The sequence below is a fragment of the Anabrus simplex genome, chromosome 1 (assembly GCF_040414725.1).
Source record: "Anabrus simplex isolate iqAnaSimp1 chromosome 1, ASM4041472v1, whole genome shotgun sequence".
Lineage (NCBI taxonomy): Eukaryota > Metazoa > Arthropoda > Insecta > Orthoptera > Tettigoniidae > Anabrus > Anabrus simplex.
In genome coordinates this window covers 515,277,620-515,291,585 of record NC_090265.1, presented here as the reverse complement: position 1 = coordinate 515,291,585, position 13,966 = coordinate 515,277,620, and the positions used below count along the sequence as shown (strand labels likewise).

At 43.5% G+C, this 13,966-nt stretch overlaps 1 protein-coding gene across 1 annotated transcript in view; it reads right to left on the bottom strand.

Moving 5' to 3' along the window:
* Positions 1-13,966, bottom strand: part of Enoph (Enolase-phosphatase) — a 111,952-nt gene that overhangs the window by 68,194 nt on the left and 29,792 nt on the right. The window contains exon 3 of the mRNA XM_067135418.2: positions 2,836-3,026. Coding sequence (XP_066991519.2) covers positions 2,836-3,026 — 191 coding nt within the window. The remainder of the gene's footprint in view (positions 1-2,835; positions 3,027-13,966) is intronic.

The following is a 13,966-nucleotide window of genomic DNA, read 5'->3' as shown; positions in this document are numbered from 1 at the left end:
GCTGGAACATTCCTTTATTTAAATGTTCGTATGTCAGACTGATATTTTATGCTGGAATAACGTTTCTTTCGATTGATATGGGCCAGGACATAGGCTTTCCTGGTACAATATCCATTATTAATTCAAACAGTACATGGATATGTCGGGAAGCAATCTGAAGGACTGTATCTTATCAAATGACGGTAGTCACATGTAAGTACAAAATGCCTTGTTTAGGTCAGGGGAGACAGATGTCATTCTTTTGGCAGCAGATAAGGAGAAATCACAAACATTCCTCATTTGTTTGTCATCAGATCTATGAGGGGGGATCAAATTGGATGTTATTTTTTATTTAAATTCATTTACTGAAAAACACAAGGCCATTACAATTTATTTTCCCACATAGTTTCTTGCTTTCGAAATGCATTTGTCCCAGCGTATGGGCAGCTTTTCGATGCCCCCATTGTAAAAAGAACAGGCTCGTGCCACCAGCCAGTTGCGCACTAAGTCTTACACACTCTCGTCATCTTCAAATCGTTGCCCTCCTAGAACTTCTTTAAGAGGTCCAAACATTTTTTTTTTTTTGCTAGGGGCTTCACGTCGCAACAACACAGATAGGTCTTATGGCGACGATGGGATAGGAAAGGCCTAGGAGTTGGAAGGAAGCGGCCGTGGCCTTAATTAAGGTACAGCCCCAGCATTTGCCTGGTGTGAAAATGGGAAACCACGGAAAACCATCTTCAGGGCTGCCGATAGTGGGATTCGAACCTACTATCTCCCGGATGCAAGCTCACAGCCGCGCGCCTCTACGCACATGGCCAACTCGCCCGGTAAGAGGTCCAAACAAAACAAATGGGAATCGCACGGCGATAAGTTCAGACTGTAAGGATGATGATCAAGTGTAGTCCAGTGCATTTCCTGTAGCTTGCAGACAGAGCTGCAGTATGGGGCCGCACATTATTCTGGAGGATGATGACCTGTCGAATCGGTTGGTCTCTTCTGCGGCGATATGCCACCCTCGCCTTGTTCAACAGCTCGCAGTAGTAAGCAGCACTGATTGTGTGTCACTCATGCAAAAATCAATCAGGAAAATGCCTCACCAATCGAAAAAAAAAAAAAGGTTGCAAGAACCTTTCCAGCTGACAGCCAAGTCTTGGCTTTGACTGATGCAGTCTTCCCTTTCCTCCGCCACACCTTACTGGCTTGTTTGGATTTGGGAGTGTAGTGGTGGACCCATGTTTTGTCGCAGGTGACAATCTGACTCAAAAATGCATCACCTTCTTCCGCAAACCTTGCTGTAAGCCTCCGACAGACCTTCAAACGTCTCAACTTCAGATCTTCGGTCAAAAGGCGAGGGACTCAACTGGAACACACTTTACAGAATTGTAGGTCGTTTGTGATGATTGCTTGACAGCTCCCATAACTTATTCAGACCTGATAGGCAATTTTCCATACTCTCGCCCGTCAATAATAATGTTTTTGTCTGTAATGCTGGTCCGAGGACGGTGACTGTTTTGTTGATTTTCCACACATTCTCATCCTTCCTTGAACTTTTTATGCCAGGCAAACACATGCGTCCTTGACCATGTTTGATCAATGAACTGTGCAGTCAATCTCTGGCAAGTTCCGCCACTGTAACTCCGACATTGTGAGCGTTGCTGACAAAATGGCGAGAAATATCTAATAGCAAGCTCTCCCCACTCCTAACGGTCCCACCTAAGCATAGCAGAAGTGTGAGGAAAGTCTTACCAATCTGTTGATGTTCAGGAACAAAAATCCAGTTTGTATTATCGACCTTCGTACTGTGTAGTTCACCCTTGCTTTCCTCACTGGGCCAGACATGCTATTCCAGCATTACTGACCCTATGAGTAACACCTCTCATAATACTCAGACCCACTTGTTGCGCTCTGAATGTCATTACTCAGCACCACCGCTACCTCTTCAGCTTCTGTACTGCCACAGACAAGGATGAGGCTGGAATTTGCGAAGAGAAAGATGAAAAAAATATTGTATCCATCGAGAAAAGAAAACAGGCAGAACTATTGCATCACAGGAGGCAGATGTTGATGACCTGAACAATTACTGAAAATGATCAATAAAATTTCCTAAAATTCATGGAAAAATGCAATATGTAGAAAAAATGACTTCCAAATATCTGACCAAACTAAATTATGGTGACTGTGTAACAATGGTTTTACAAGTAACATATTCCTGTTCCATTCACTGCACAGCTCGTTTTTACAAAAATAATTACCTCATAATTGGAAGTGTATTGAACACGGACATTATTAAAATCATTATCTTAATTATTAAATTTTCCCAAAAACAAGATTTAGTTTTCTACAATCTGCTTTACATTGCACAGACACAGATAGGTCTTATGGTCTGGTGTGAAAATGGAAAGCCATGGAAAACCATCTTCAGGGCTGCCAACAGTGGGGTTCAAACCCACTATTTCCCAGATGCAAGCTCACAACTGCACACCCCTAACCACAAGGCCAACTCACCCGGTTTTAGACATTTCCTATCTCTACTGAATTTATTTTATGTTGCATCAACTGAAGGTTTTATGGTAATGGGATAGACAGGACTAGAACTGGGAAGGAAGAGATTGACCTTAATGTACAGCCCCAGCATTTGCCTGGTATGAAAAGGGGGAAACTGTGAAAATCCATCTTCAAAAGAGCTGAAATGGAGTTCGAACCCACTTTCTTCTTAAAGCCAACAGCTACACGCCTTGAACCGAATAGCGCTGTGCTGTACATGTGAATCTCTCCTTTAATTCTGATTTTATAGTGATATTCATAATAATCTAATCAAAGTAAAGCTTTAACCGGAAGTTTAAGGAGACTTACTGGCCCTTTAACTTGCCACTGGAGTAACCATCTCTCATCACATGACCCTGCAGTTGTTTCAGGGCCTTTGTTTTGCGGTCCAGGTCCATCTGCCATAGTACATTGCGAATAACAGCAGGCTGCAAGTCTTCGCTACTCCCTTCTGCGATGGACACTACACCCTCCACCTTATCTGTTTCGTCCTTGGCTGCCTGAAAAGATGAAGGTTATGAAATTCACCATCTCTTGCTTAGGAAAGTACCAAATACACCAATATACTTTTTTTTTTTTTTTTTTTTTTTTTTTAAACTGAAGCCTCCAAGGACTGTGAAACTTTGACATATTTGTTGTTCCACTTTATTCAGGATTCAGTTTAAAATCTTGCACTGTACCTAGTCTTGTAATAAATACTGTTACAAGATTTTAAAATAAAAACAAATATAAATATATTTTATTCCTCTTATATATTTATATTATACCTACTGTCAATGCATAGCACCAACCACTTCTGAAAATGGTCGCCGTTTACCTTTACAAAGGCAGCAGGTCTCTTAGGCCAGTCATCTACGGCAGAACACACGGTCTCCAAGGGAAATCCACCACTGTTTTCACCAGGTAGCGCTTCAGGCTGTCGATACTAGGGTGTGTCTTCTTGCGGATTAACTCCTCAAGTACAAACCACAGCCAGCAATCCAAGGGATTGAAGTTGGGGCTGGAGGAAGGCCAATCAGCTGGAGTTAAGAAGTCTGGAACATTGACTTGAAGCCACTCCTGGGTGGTCTTGTCTTTGTGCGCTGGTGCAGAAATGTTACTGGAAACTGCATCTTGATTTTTAAAAAGTGTGTTGCTAAAGGGTTAAATTATTGGTCCTAACACTATCTCTTCATAGACCTTCACTGAAGTTTTCACTCCTTGCTCACAGAAATGGAGTTCAGTGGTGCCAGAATAGCTCAAATCCCACAAAACCATTACTGAAGAGAGAGGATGATGGCCTCGCTGGATCCTCTGAGCTCTTGCATGGATTTCACGAGATGAGGCATACCCCTAGTCATTTTCGACATTAAAATATTCAACAGTGAAAACTTTTTCATCTGTAAAAAGAATTCTCATGTGCCCTTTTTGAACGTACCTCTGCAGGAGGCGGATTTAGCTTCACCTATATTTTCAGCTTGGTTGTGAGAAAATGTCCTGTGGTTCACCAGTAAGCTGTAAATCAAAGGCCACTACCTAACACATGGGACATGGTTTCTTTGTGACATTAAGCTCATGAGCCACGATTGTCTCCACAGTGCATTTCTGTGAATATGAGCCACGCCTGCTGTCACAATTGCTGGAGTCATGACGGAGTACAGCCTTCCTGGTCTAGCCGTGGTCTCAAGAAATCACTTGATGGTACGGTACACAAAGATTCTACTAATTTTCAATGTTTTTAATGTCTTGAAAATATCAGATGCAGATTTCCCTACCTAGGACTATTACAGTCATACGGTTCTTATACTCTCCCCACTCCATCATGAACACTTTTGAAAAACAACCTCTTGCTTCTGTGCCTGGACTCTCGATGCCAAGGGCGATTCAAGACAGGGAAAAGAAAAGATCGCAATAAAAAGCAGTTGTACAGTGTAGCTCAAAATTTTGTAACAGTATTTATGACAAGACGTATTTATTTCTCAGAATTATTATGAGAAGCATACACAACTTCATTATAAATTGCAAGATTCGCACAACTGAATTCTCTATACACAGAGCTGAATAGTATTTTTATTAAGAAATACAAGGAGCACTGAATTAAAACAAATTAAGTAACAAAAAAATACAACAAACAAGTTATGAAAACAAAATACATGCCTGAAAAAATTGAAGTGCTTGCATCAAGGGGAGGAGGAAAATAAATTAAACTTCACCTGATCAGAGAGTACGTGATGATACTTTAGTGATTACCAAATATAGTCAAATTTACAAAGAACTTGGCAGTACGAGCCCACTTATCAGTATAATGTTGCACCCCCTCTGGCCTGGAGGCATGCACTAATTTGGTTGGAAAGGGTGTATCCCCTCCCTGATGAAAGCTGGCCCACAACTGTTGTAACTGGTCCTTGATATCCTGATACCAGCACTGGGAAGGTGATGATATCCGAGCTGGTCCAACATATGTTCTATCCGGAACATATATGGGGATCTTCCTTGCCACAGGAATACCTCAACATCACTGAGAAGGTGCATAGACATGTTCCGTGTGTGGATGAGCATTGCCCTGTTGAAAAATGGCACCACTATATTGTTACATGAGCACACTAGGATGCAGGATGGCTGTGACATACCATTGTGCCATCATAGTTCCCTCAATCACTAACACCCGTGACCTGAAGTCATACCCCCACGGCTCCCCACGCCATGACACCAAGAGTAATACAGCTGTCCCTCTCCAAAACACTGGAAGAACAGGACCTCTCCCCAGCCCACCATACTCGCAGACGAGGGTCATCCAGGACAGTGCAGAACCGAGATTCATAGCTGAACATTTGTCAGCAGTCCATGTTTCCAGGTCACGTCAGCACTCGAAACGCAGCAGTTTTGTTGTGGTATTAACGGAAGCCTACACGTGGGACAGTAATTCCCTAGTCCGCTGCTGCTAGTCTGACGAATGGTGCAGGATGACACAGAATGTCGCAGGGGTTACAACATGCTCAGTGCACAATAAGCAATCCTCCTTTGTGGTGCTCACACGTGGCTGACTGGAAACTTGACGACGAATATGCCTGTCTGCGTGTTCCCATACAGTCCAACACCTGGCCACTGTTGCCTCCGAATGCCCTACAAGTCTGGATATTGCATGATCCGATCGGCCAGCGAAACGGAGACTCACAATAAGACTAAGAGTTCTCATTGCTTGCAATATGCCAGGAAAGTAATAACTGAACTCTATTCAGGGATTCCCCGTTCTGCTAGAGTTAGTGTTGTTTAGTCTCACCTGTTGAACGTTTTTTTGAGTACAAAATGTGCCAGTAGTGCTGTATCTTTGATAGTTTAATATATTAAAATACTGTTTGCAGGCTACCTGATACAGGACTTAATACGTTAAATTCCACCCTGTGAAGGTTAATACTGTAAATAAATCATATAGAAATCGACAAAAATTCACAAGATCCTTTCTAGAAGCATCTAATATGTCTAGTTATAAGTTAGTGTAGGCATTTGTAAACGTTGTAAAATGAGAACTGTACTTTGATTAGGTTAAATGCAAGAGAGGGCCAGACACCTTAACTTCGTTGCTTGAAAGAAGTCATAATACAGTAAAACCTGCCTTTAGTGGAATCTTTACGAACCAGAAAACTATCCATATCGGAAAATTTCCCAATCCCATGAATCATCAACGGCCTGCGAAGATTTTTCGGCAGAAGTAATTGCATGTGATATACGTTACATTTAGTGTCCTTATGCAAAAACTTATACCAGTTGTTTCTTATCATGTACAGATTTGTCACAAATTCGTCTCATATTTATGCTAATGGAGCTTTGTTGTTGTAAATGAGGTTTGGATTGGTTGTATGGACATGTCTGAGAGAAAATATTGTATGTGCTCTGTTTTGGAGGTGAGTAGATAATCATACAGGAACACCAGAAGAACAATCAGAACAGTTGCAGTTCGCGCATGCGCAATGTCAGACAAGGTCAAAATGCCAAGATCGTGTTTCTCTGTAGTCTGAGAGAAGAATCTGAGAGCGCGTCACGCCTTTGTGTACAAGTTACAACGTGCACTTGAAGTCGATTGAGTGAATAAGTGAGTTAGTTTGTGTTAAAATTGCAAGTAACAGTGATGTTCGGAAGCAAAAATGTGTGAACAATCCGAACTCTTTCTATTATATATGTGGCCAGTATACGATTAAAGGCCAGAAGCAAAATATTATGCCATTTATAAAAAGCCTGTATTTGGCATATTTTAACATGAGTTAGGTGATCAGGACAAGAATTTTGCACCACATATTGTGTATAAAACGTGTGTAGAAAACCTGCAGCAATGGTACAATGAGTTGTTGCCATCAATGCCATTCAGAATCCCAATGGCTTGGTGGGGACAAAGAAATCATTTTGACTAATGTTATGTGTATGTAAAGTGTCCAGGTTCAATACGAAAAACAAAAAGCACATTGTGTATCCCTGGCTTCCATTTGCCACAACCCCCGTACCACATGGACTTCATATTCCTGTCCCAAAACCACCAATACAATTACCAGAGAGTGTCTCTTCCTCATCTTCAAGCGTGGAAGATGGTGATGGTACCTTTATACCGGACGTTGAGGATAAAACTTAATATCTTTATAATCGGTATGACGTAAATGATTTGGTGCATGACCTAGGCCTCACTAAAGAAGAGTGACTTTTAGGATCAAGATTAAAAGAGAGAAATTGTTTACTTTCTGGAACAAATTCATATTGTTACAGAAATCGGGAGGAAGAATTCTGGTAGTTTTCTTGTTCACGAAGACGAACTTGTGTTTTGTGGCAACATCCCTGGCTTGATTCGTCGTCTTGGAACAATTTACCAAGCAAAGGACCGACATCCATTTATTGATACCAGTAAAAGAAGTTTCAAAGGTGTTCTTCTGCACTTCTGAGTAAAGTCTCATTTAACATTCTCTCAAATTGCAGGTATATATTTCCTAACATTCCAAATAATTTAATATTAAATGTTCAAATCAGACCACTGTTACCAAACACTGTATATGTTCCTTACACAACTAGTATCAACAGCCAACAGCTGATATTGTTGTCATACCCATTAACAATATCAAATATTGTATTCTTTTCCTTAAACTGCTCCTATTGTAAAAATGTTAATACTGTATTAGATCTTAGCAATTATACTTTAATTTTTAAATCAGGTGCCTGATTTAATCTTGAGGAGGTACAGTGACTGATGATGCCTTCTATGAAAGGTGAAACATGTCTCACATTCTTAAGATAACAATGATCAACTCCTAATTGTATAAAAATTTTAATGTATAGAATAGGTGGTTAAATAATAAATTAATTAGCATCCTATTTCATCAATGTTTCAAATTAAGATTGTAAATTGTGGCATACCTAAGTATTTAATTTATCACTGATTATATGTGTGCATACGACTTTGCTGGTGGGACCTAGTGTTTACAAGTGCACTATGTCTTCTGGTATGGGCTAGAGCAATTTTGTTACTTTCATTGATCTGTCTCAGCTTTATCCTTGGCTTTGACAAAATGAAAGTGACTGAGGTATGAGTGATGCTAGTAATGCCATTCCTTCTGCAGCCAGTCCCTGCTATGAATGGTGTGAAAATATTGCTCATAGGGTCAGTTGGTGCATGTATTTCAGTGGACTTGGCAGACTGATATGTAATAGCAACTTCTGGATCGGTGAGGAAAGCAACGGGAAACTACCTCACTCCTCATTTCCCTAGTACGCCTCTTCAGTGATGCCTAGGCCATCTATGACAGCTGATGGCGGAACTGTTGAGGATCCAACCAGCCTTCGGGCCGAGGACTAAACATACATGTGTGCATGTCTTCCAATTGTAGCGAGGCTGAAGATGACCCTATATATATATATATGGGGTCGCAATTAGTCCCAGTTTTATAACATACAAGCTTATGGCATTGAATAGATGGAGCCTTCTCTACCCTTTGATAGTTAATTCCACCTTAAGTAAACAGAATGACAAACTTCAGACAAAATTTGTGATGTTAATTCAGTTTTAACCGGACAAATATCAGAAGTGTACACTCAGGTTTACAAAGTAGAACAGTTCCTAGAATCGAAAATTTCAACCGCAGATGATAAAATTTTGCAGATGAATTCCCAAATTAGTGACATCACCAATCAACACAGCAGATATTGGACATCAGGTCAAAACAGGGACAGGTTGAGCAGATCGATAGTAGGGTAAACCAGCTGGAAGGGGGCATCTCAAACCTCAAGGAGGAGGTGGAAATCCAGGTCTCCAGCACAAAACAACAGGCTGAAGGGAGAATTTCGGCCATCAAGGGAGATGTACAGAATATGAGAGAAAACATCTTTCACGTGATAGAAGAAACTCAAACAGGATCTATCGCCAACCCTCTCAAACCTAACTGGCAATACAGGACACCAAGACCCGAAGGAGATTATAGAGAGCCGTCCGGAATTCCATGGACGACAGGAAGAGAACCCTATTAGCTTCATCGACGGATCGTCAGTCTAAAAGGAAGGACTAATCTACTGGAGGACATCTTCGTTCAACTCATCATACCACGGTTAAAAGGACTAGCCGTTACTTGGTGGAATAACTTGAAGAGCTTAAACTGGACTGACTTCAAGAGGGAATTCCTTGCTAGTTTTAATACCGAAGGGGTGAAGAGCTCGGTGGAAAGGAAGCTACTGAATGAGGCACAACCCACCAGCGTGAGAGCTAGCGCGTTCGTCCTCCAGAAGTACTAGCTCTTCAAACAGCTGTAACAGGAAGGAAGCGAGAAAGAGATCTTGCCTGACATCATCGAGCTACTCCATGATAAGATCGGACTCCTAGTGAAGGTAATACAACCAAGATCCTTTGATGATTTGCGTAGAATCATCGCCCAGTTGGAAGAAGAGCACAAGAGCAACGGAAGGGACCAGCTCGGTTACGAAATGCAACCAGTGTGGTAGAACGGGCCACAGGAAGAACAAATGCCTAACTTCTACGTCAGAAAACTAGGTTCGGCCCATTCTGGATTGAGGGGGGGATGGGACCAGGAACAGCAATGCACCTCAAGACCAGACAGACAAGCAACCCTGGTCAAGTAGGAAAGGGATTGGTCAGATTGTGAACAAAACAGGCCAACCTCGCCCAGCTATCATCTTGAAAATAGGCAACGAGAATTTTTCAGCCATACTCGACAGCCAAGCAAGCCATTCATTTGTAAATGGGACAGTTGTCAGATTACTACCGCCTATGAAGTCTCACCATCTCGGAAGGGTAGTGGTGGCAGCGGCCGGGGTGACCTCCATCCAAGGACAGACTAACCTAACCGCTACATGCATGGACCTGCCTATTGTAATTAACGTCGCAGTGATTCAGAACCTAATACCTGACATACTAGGTCATGATTTTCTGGTGGAATACAAGGTGATCCTAGACTATGCAGCTCATGAAGTCTTTTTGGGAAAAAAACAGACGTCTGAGGCTGGCCTGGCACGATGGAAATCTCTGGACTCGCAAGGATGTGGAAGTCGACGTAGACCTGGGAGATATCCAGTCAATGCCATCTTCAACCAAGTGAAGAAGAGGAGCTAGGACACGCCTTAAAGGACTTTCCAGAAATCACCAATAAAATAGGCGGGACTACCCCCGTAACGCATACCAATGAATGCAGCACTTCCTCACCCGTCAAGCAACGCCCATATCCAATCAACCCAGATAAGCGCAACTTAGTCAACAGGAAGATTCAGGAGACAGAAGGCCAACTCATGGAGCCCTCTACATCCTGTTGGGCTTCGCCTACCGTCCAACCGAAAAAGAAGAATGGGGAGTATTGTCTGTGTGGACTTCCGCAAGTTGCACGAGAAGACCGTTAGTGACGCCTACCCCATGCCTGACCTGAAAGACTCGCTCAAACAAGTAAGTGAGTCTAGGATTTTCAGCACGCTGGACCTCAATTCCGGATACTGGCAAAAGAAGGTAGAGGAAAGTTCTAGACCACTGACCGCCTTCATGACACCAAGGGGATTGTACCAGTTTACAGTAATGCCTTTTGGACTGAAGAATGCTCTTGCAACCTTCATGCAACTGATGGATAAGGTATTGTCAGGATATGTTGGAGATTTCTGCCAAGTGTGTCTCGACATCTTAATCCACAGCAAGAATTTTCAAGAACACCTTGTACACCTGAAGAAAGTGCTGTAACAACTGAAAATTCATGGACTGACCTGCCAACTGGAGAAATGCCACTTCACCCAGTACCGTGAAAAAATCTTGGCCATGTCCTAACATCTGAAGGCTTGGACAGGCAACCGGAGAAGAATAGAGCTATCGAGGAAACTGAACGCCTGCGGACCAAGCGACAAGTACATCGGTTCCTTGGCTTGTGTGGATGGTATAGCAGCTTTGTGCCACACTTTGAAGAGAAGGCAATACCACTCGCCGATCTACTCCATAACTGCCCGTTCCGATGGGACAGCAAGGAAGAAGCAGCATTCCAAGGCATTAAGGCTGCGATATGCAACGCTCCAGGTCTAGCACATCCCGAACCTCAACGGAAGATGTGCCTTCAGACGGACGCCAACGACCCGGGCTTAGGAGCAGTGTTATTCCAGGAGAGGAGTGACTGCGGAAAGGACATCAAGCAAGCAAGCAGAAAGCTATCTCTCAGTGAACAAGGCTACTGCACTGTCGAGAAGGAAGCCTTGGCTGTGGTGTGGGCCAGGGGCAAATTCATAGGCTACTTGGAGAGAAAGAAGTTTCAGCTATACACCAAAAATGCAGCTCTCAAATGGTTGAACTGTGTCTCTGGCTCAAAATGTAGGCTCTATTAATTGCAGAATTTGATTCCGATGTATGTCACATCCCAGGATAGACGAACATAGGAGCAGATAGTTTATCTAGGCTCCCGGCGATGAAACCTGAAGCCAAGAGAACAATATTGTCTAGAGGGAGATTCCACAAAAACACCTGAGCGAACCCAATGAACCTATCATTATGATCATCAAGAAGGAACTTGATCTGGGAGTAAACAAGCAATGGCAAGGACAAGACAAGCACTACAGGACCATGACGCAGTGGATTAGGAGAGACAATACCGATCGTCGACTCGTCGCGAGGGAGTTCAAGATGTGCTACAAAAACTTCCGAGTTAACGGAGGACTCTTGGCATACAGATCTCGCCTCTCTGCGACACGTGTGCAGTATTGGTGATCCCTAGACAGCACACGACGGACATCCGAGAAATTCCTCGAAAGCACTGAAGCTGGACATTCAGGAGGTGAAGAGACATGCTAGTCTATCTGACAGATTCTTCTGGGTCAACATGCAGAAAGACAGCCTTGATTACGTGAAAGGATGCTACATCTGCACCTGCACCAAGCCGAGCAACAGGAAGGCAGATTCCAATCAGCGAGGAAGACGGCTGCAACGCCCTTGGGACTTGATGGGTTCTACACTAGAACATCAAGGGGTAAAACAGGACTGCTAATAATCACCGACCGCGTGAGTTGGCCGTGCGGTTAGGGTCGCGCAGCTGTGAGCTTGCATCGGGAGATAGTGGGTTTGAACCCCACTGTCAGCAGCCCTGAAGATGGTTTTCCATGGGTTCCCATTTTCACACCAGGCAAAGTCCACGGCCACTTCCTTTCCACTTCTAGGCCTTCCCTGTCCCATCATCGCCATAAGACCTATCTGTATCGGTGCGACGTAAAGCAAAATAGCAAAAAGCAAAGTAATCACCGAACTTTTCACAAGATGGATTCAGGCCTTTCCGATACCAGAAGCCACAACGGGACGCATCACCAGTCTTGTACAAGATGAGGTATTCAGCTGCTACAGTAATCCACGGTGCATTCTGTCAGACATCGGGAGCCAGTTCACGTCAAGAAAGTGGCAGCAAATGATGACTGAATGGGGTGTGGAGCACTGGACCACCCCTATCTACAACCCGTGGGCCAACCCAATGGAATGATGGAACCAGGAGCTAAAAAGAATGCTACGGGTCCACCTAATAGACAAGGAACATCCAATGTGGGACTGTCAGATATCGCAGTCACTCTTTGCCCTACGACGACATCAACCGTGTTACCGGCTATTCCCCAGCAGAGCTGTTCCTTGGTCGACAGCTATACGGCACCGGGGATTGGAAGATTCGTCCACCACCCACACTCATCAAGATGATGAAGCTGCTTCCCTAGCAGAGTGGCAGCAAAAGCAGCAGCAGGACATCAACGAAAAGCAAGCTTTGGCCGAGAAGAGATCCTTTCCCAGGCCAAGGCTCAAGATGTCGAAGAGACGCAGACCTTCTTACCAGGACAGCAAGTATTGCGACAATCACCCAGTCAGTAATAAGACTGGAGGGTTTCACACAGGTCTTGCAACTATGTGGGTTGACCGCGTCGAGGTGGATAAGCAGGTGGGCCATGGGGTCTACTTACTAAAGACCAACCCTCCTGTCAAGGTCCATGCATCAGAGCTGCGGCGAGTCACCCAACCGTTGCGTACAGAGAGTAAGCACGGTACTGCCACGGGTCCACCTGGAGGAGAGGCTACTAATGACACCGCACAATCTGGTCATGAGGAGAACGTATCGACTACCATTGAGGAAGAGGCTGGCAGCAATGTTACACCGACCCCCGACACGGCACGATCCACTCAAGAGGAGGAGAGCACATTCAGTGACGTTCAGGAAGAGAGAAGATATAATGCACGACCAAGGCAAAGTCGACGAATGTGATAGACTGTTGAAATTGTTTCAAATTATAGGGGGGGGTATATGCAAGTGTTCAATGGACTAGTATAACTTGGAAACGATTCTCTAACCCATGGGTAAATAATGGAAATATACAGTATTATTACTACTACTACCACCTGCGAGGTGTGGCTATGAAGTTCTTTACATCTATTGGTATTATTATTTACGTAGTTATGGCCAGACTTTATTTGGTATAAATCATGGTCTTATTACTTGTGTGTTATTTGTGAGGTTGTCATGAAACATCTGCTGTATGTATGTGTTTATTTAATGTAAGAGCACGTATTTGCATTTGGAAATATAGGGCATGTACTTTTGCATAGTGCCTAAAGACAAATTCTGACTGCAGGAGATTCTCGTAGGAAAGTGACAGAACACAGGCCATCGGTAAACACTGTTTTATTATGGTATGGACAGCAAATTCACAAGACTACGTACAAAGAACAGGTCTTCACTGGTTACAGACCTTCGAAATAATCACCCAAGGTTTCCACTGTGCATGGCCAGCGGTGGGGCAGGCGATGAATACCATTCGCTGCATGTGTATCACTAACGTGTGACACCTCTCGCCGAAATGCTGTTACGATGTCCTCTCTGTTAGCAAACCGTTGTCCACGTAATGGCTTCTTGACTTTCAGGATTAGATCATAGTCACATGGGATCAGATCAGGTGAATAAGGCGGGTGCGGAAGACCCTCCCATCC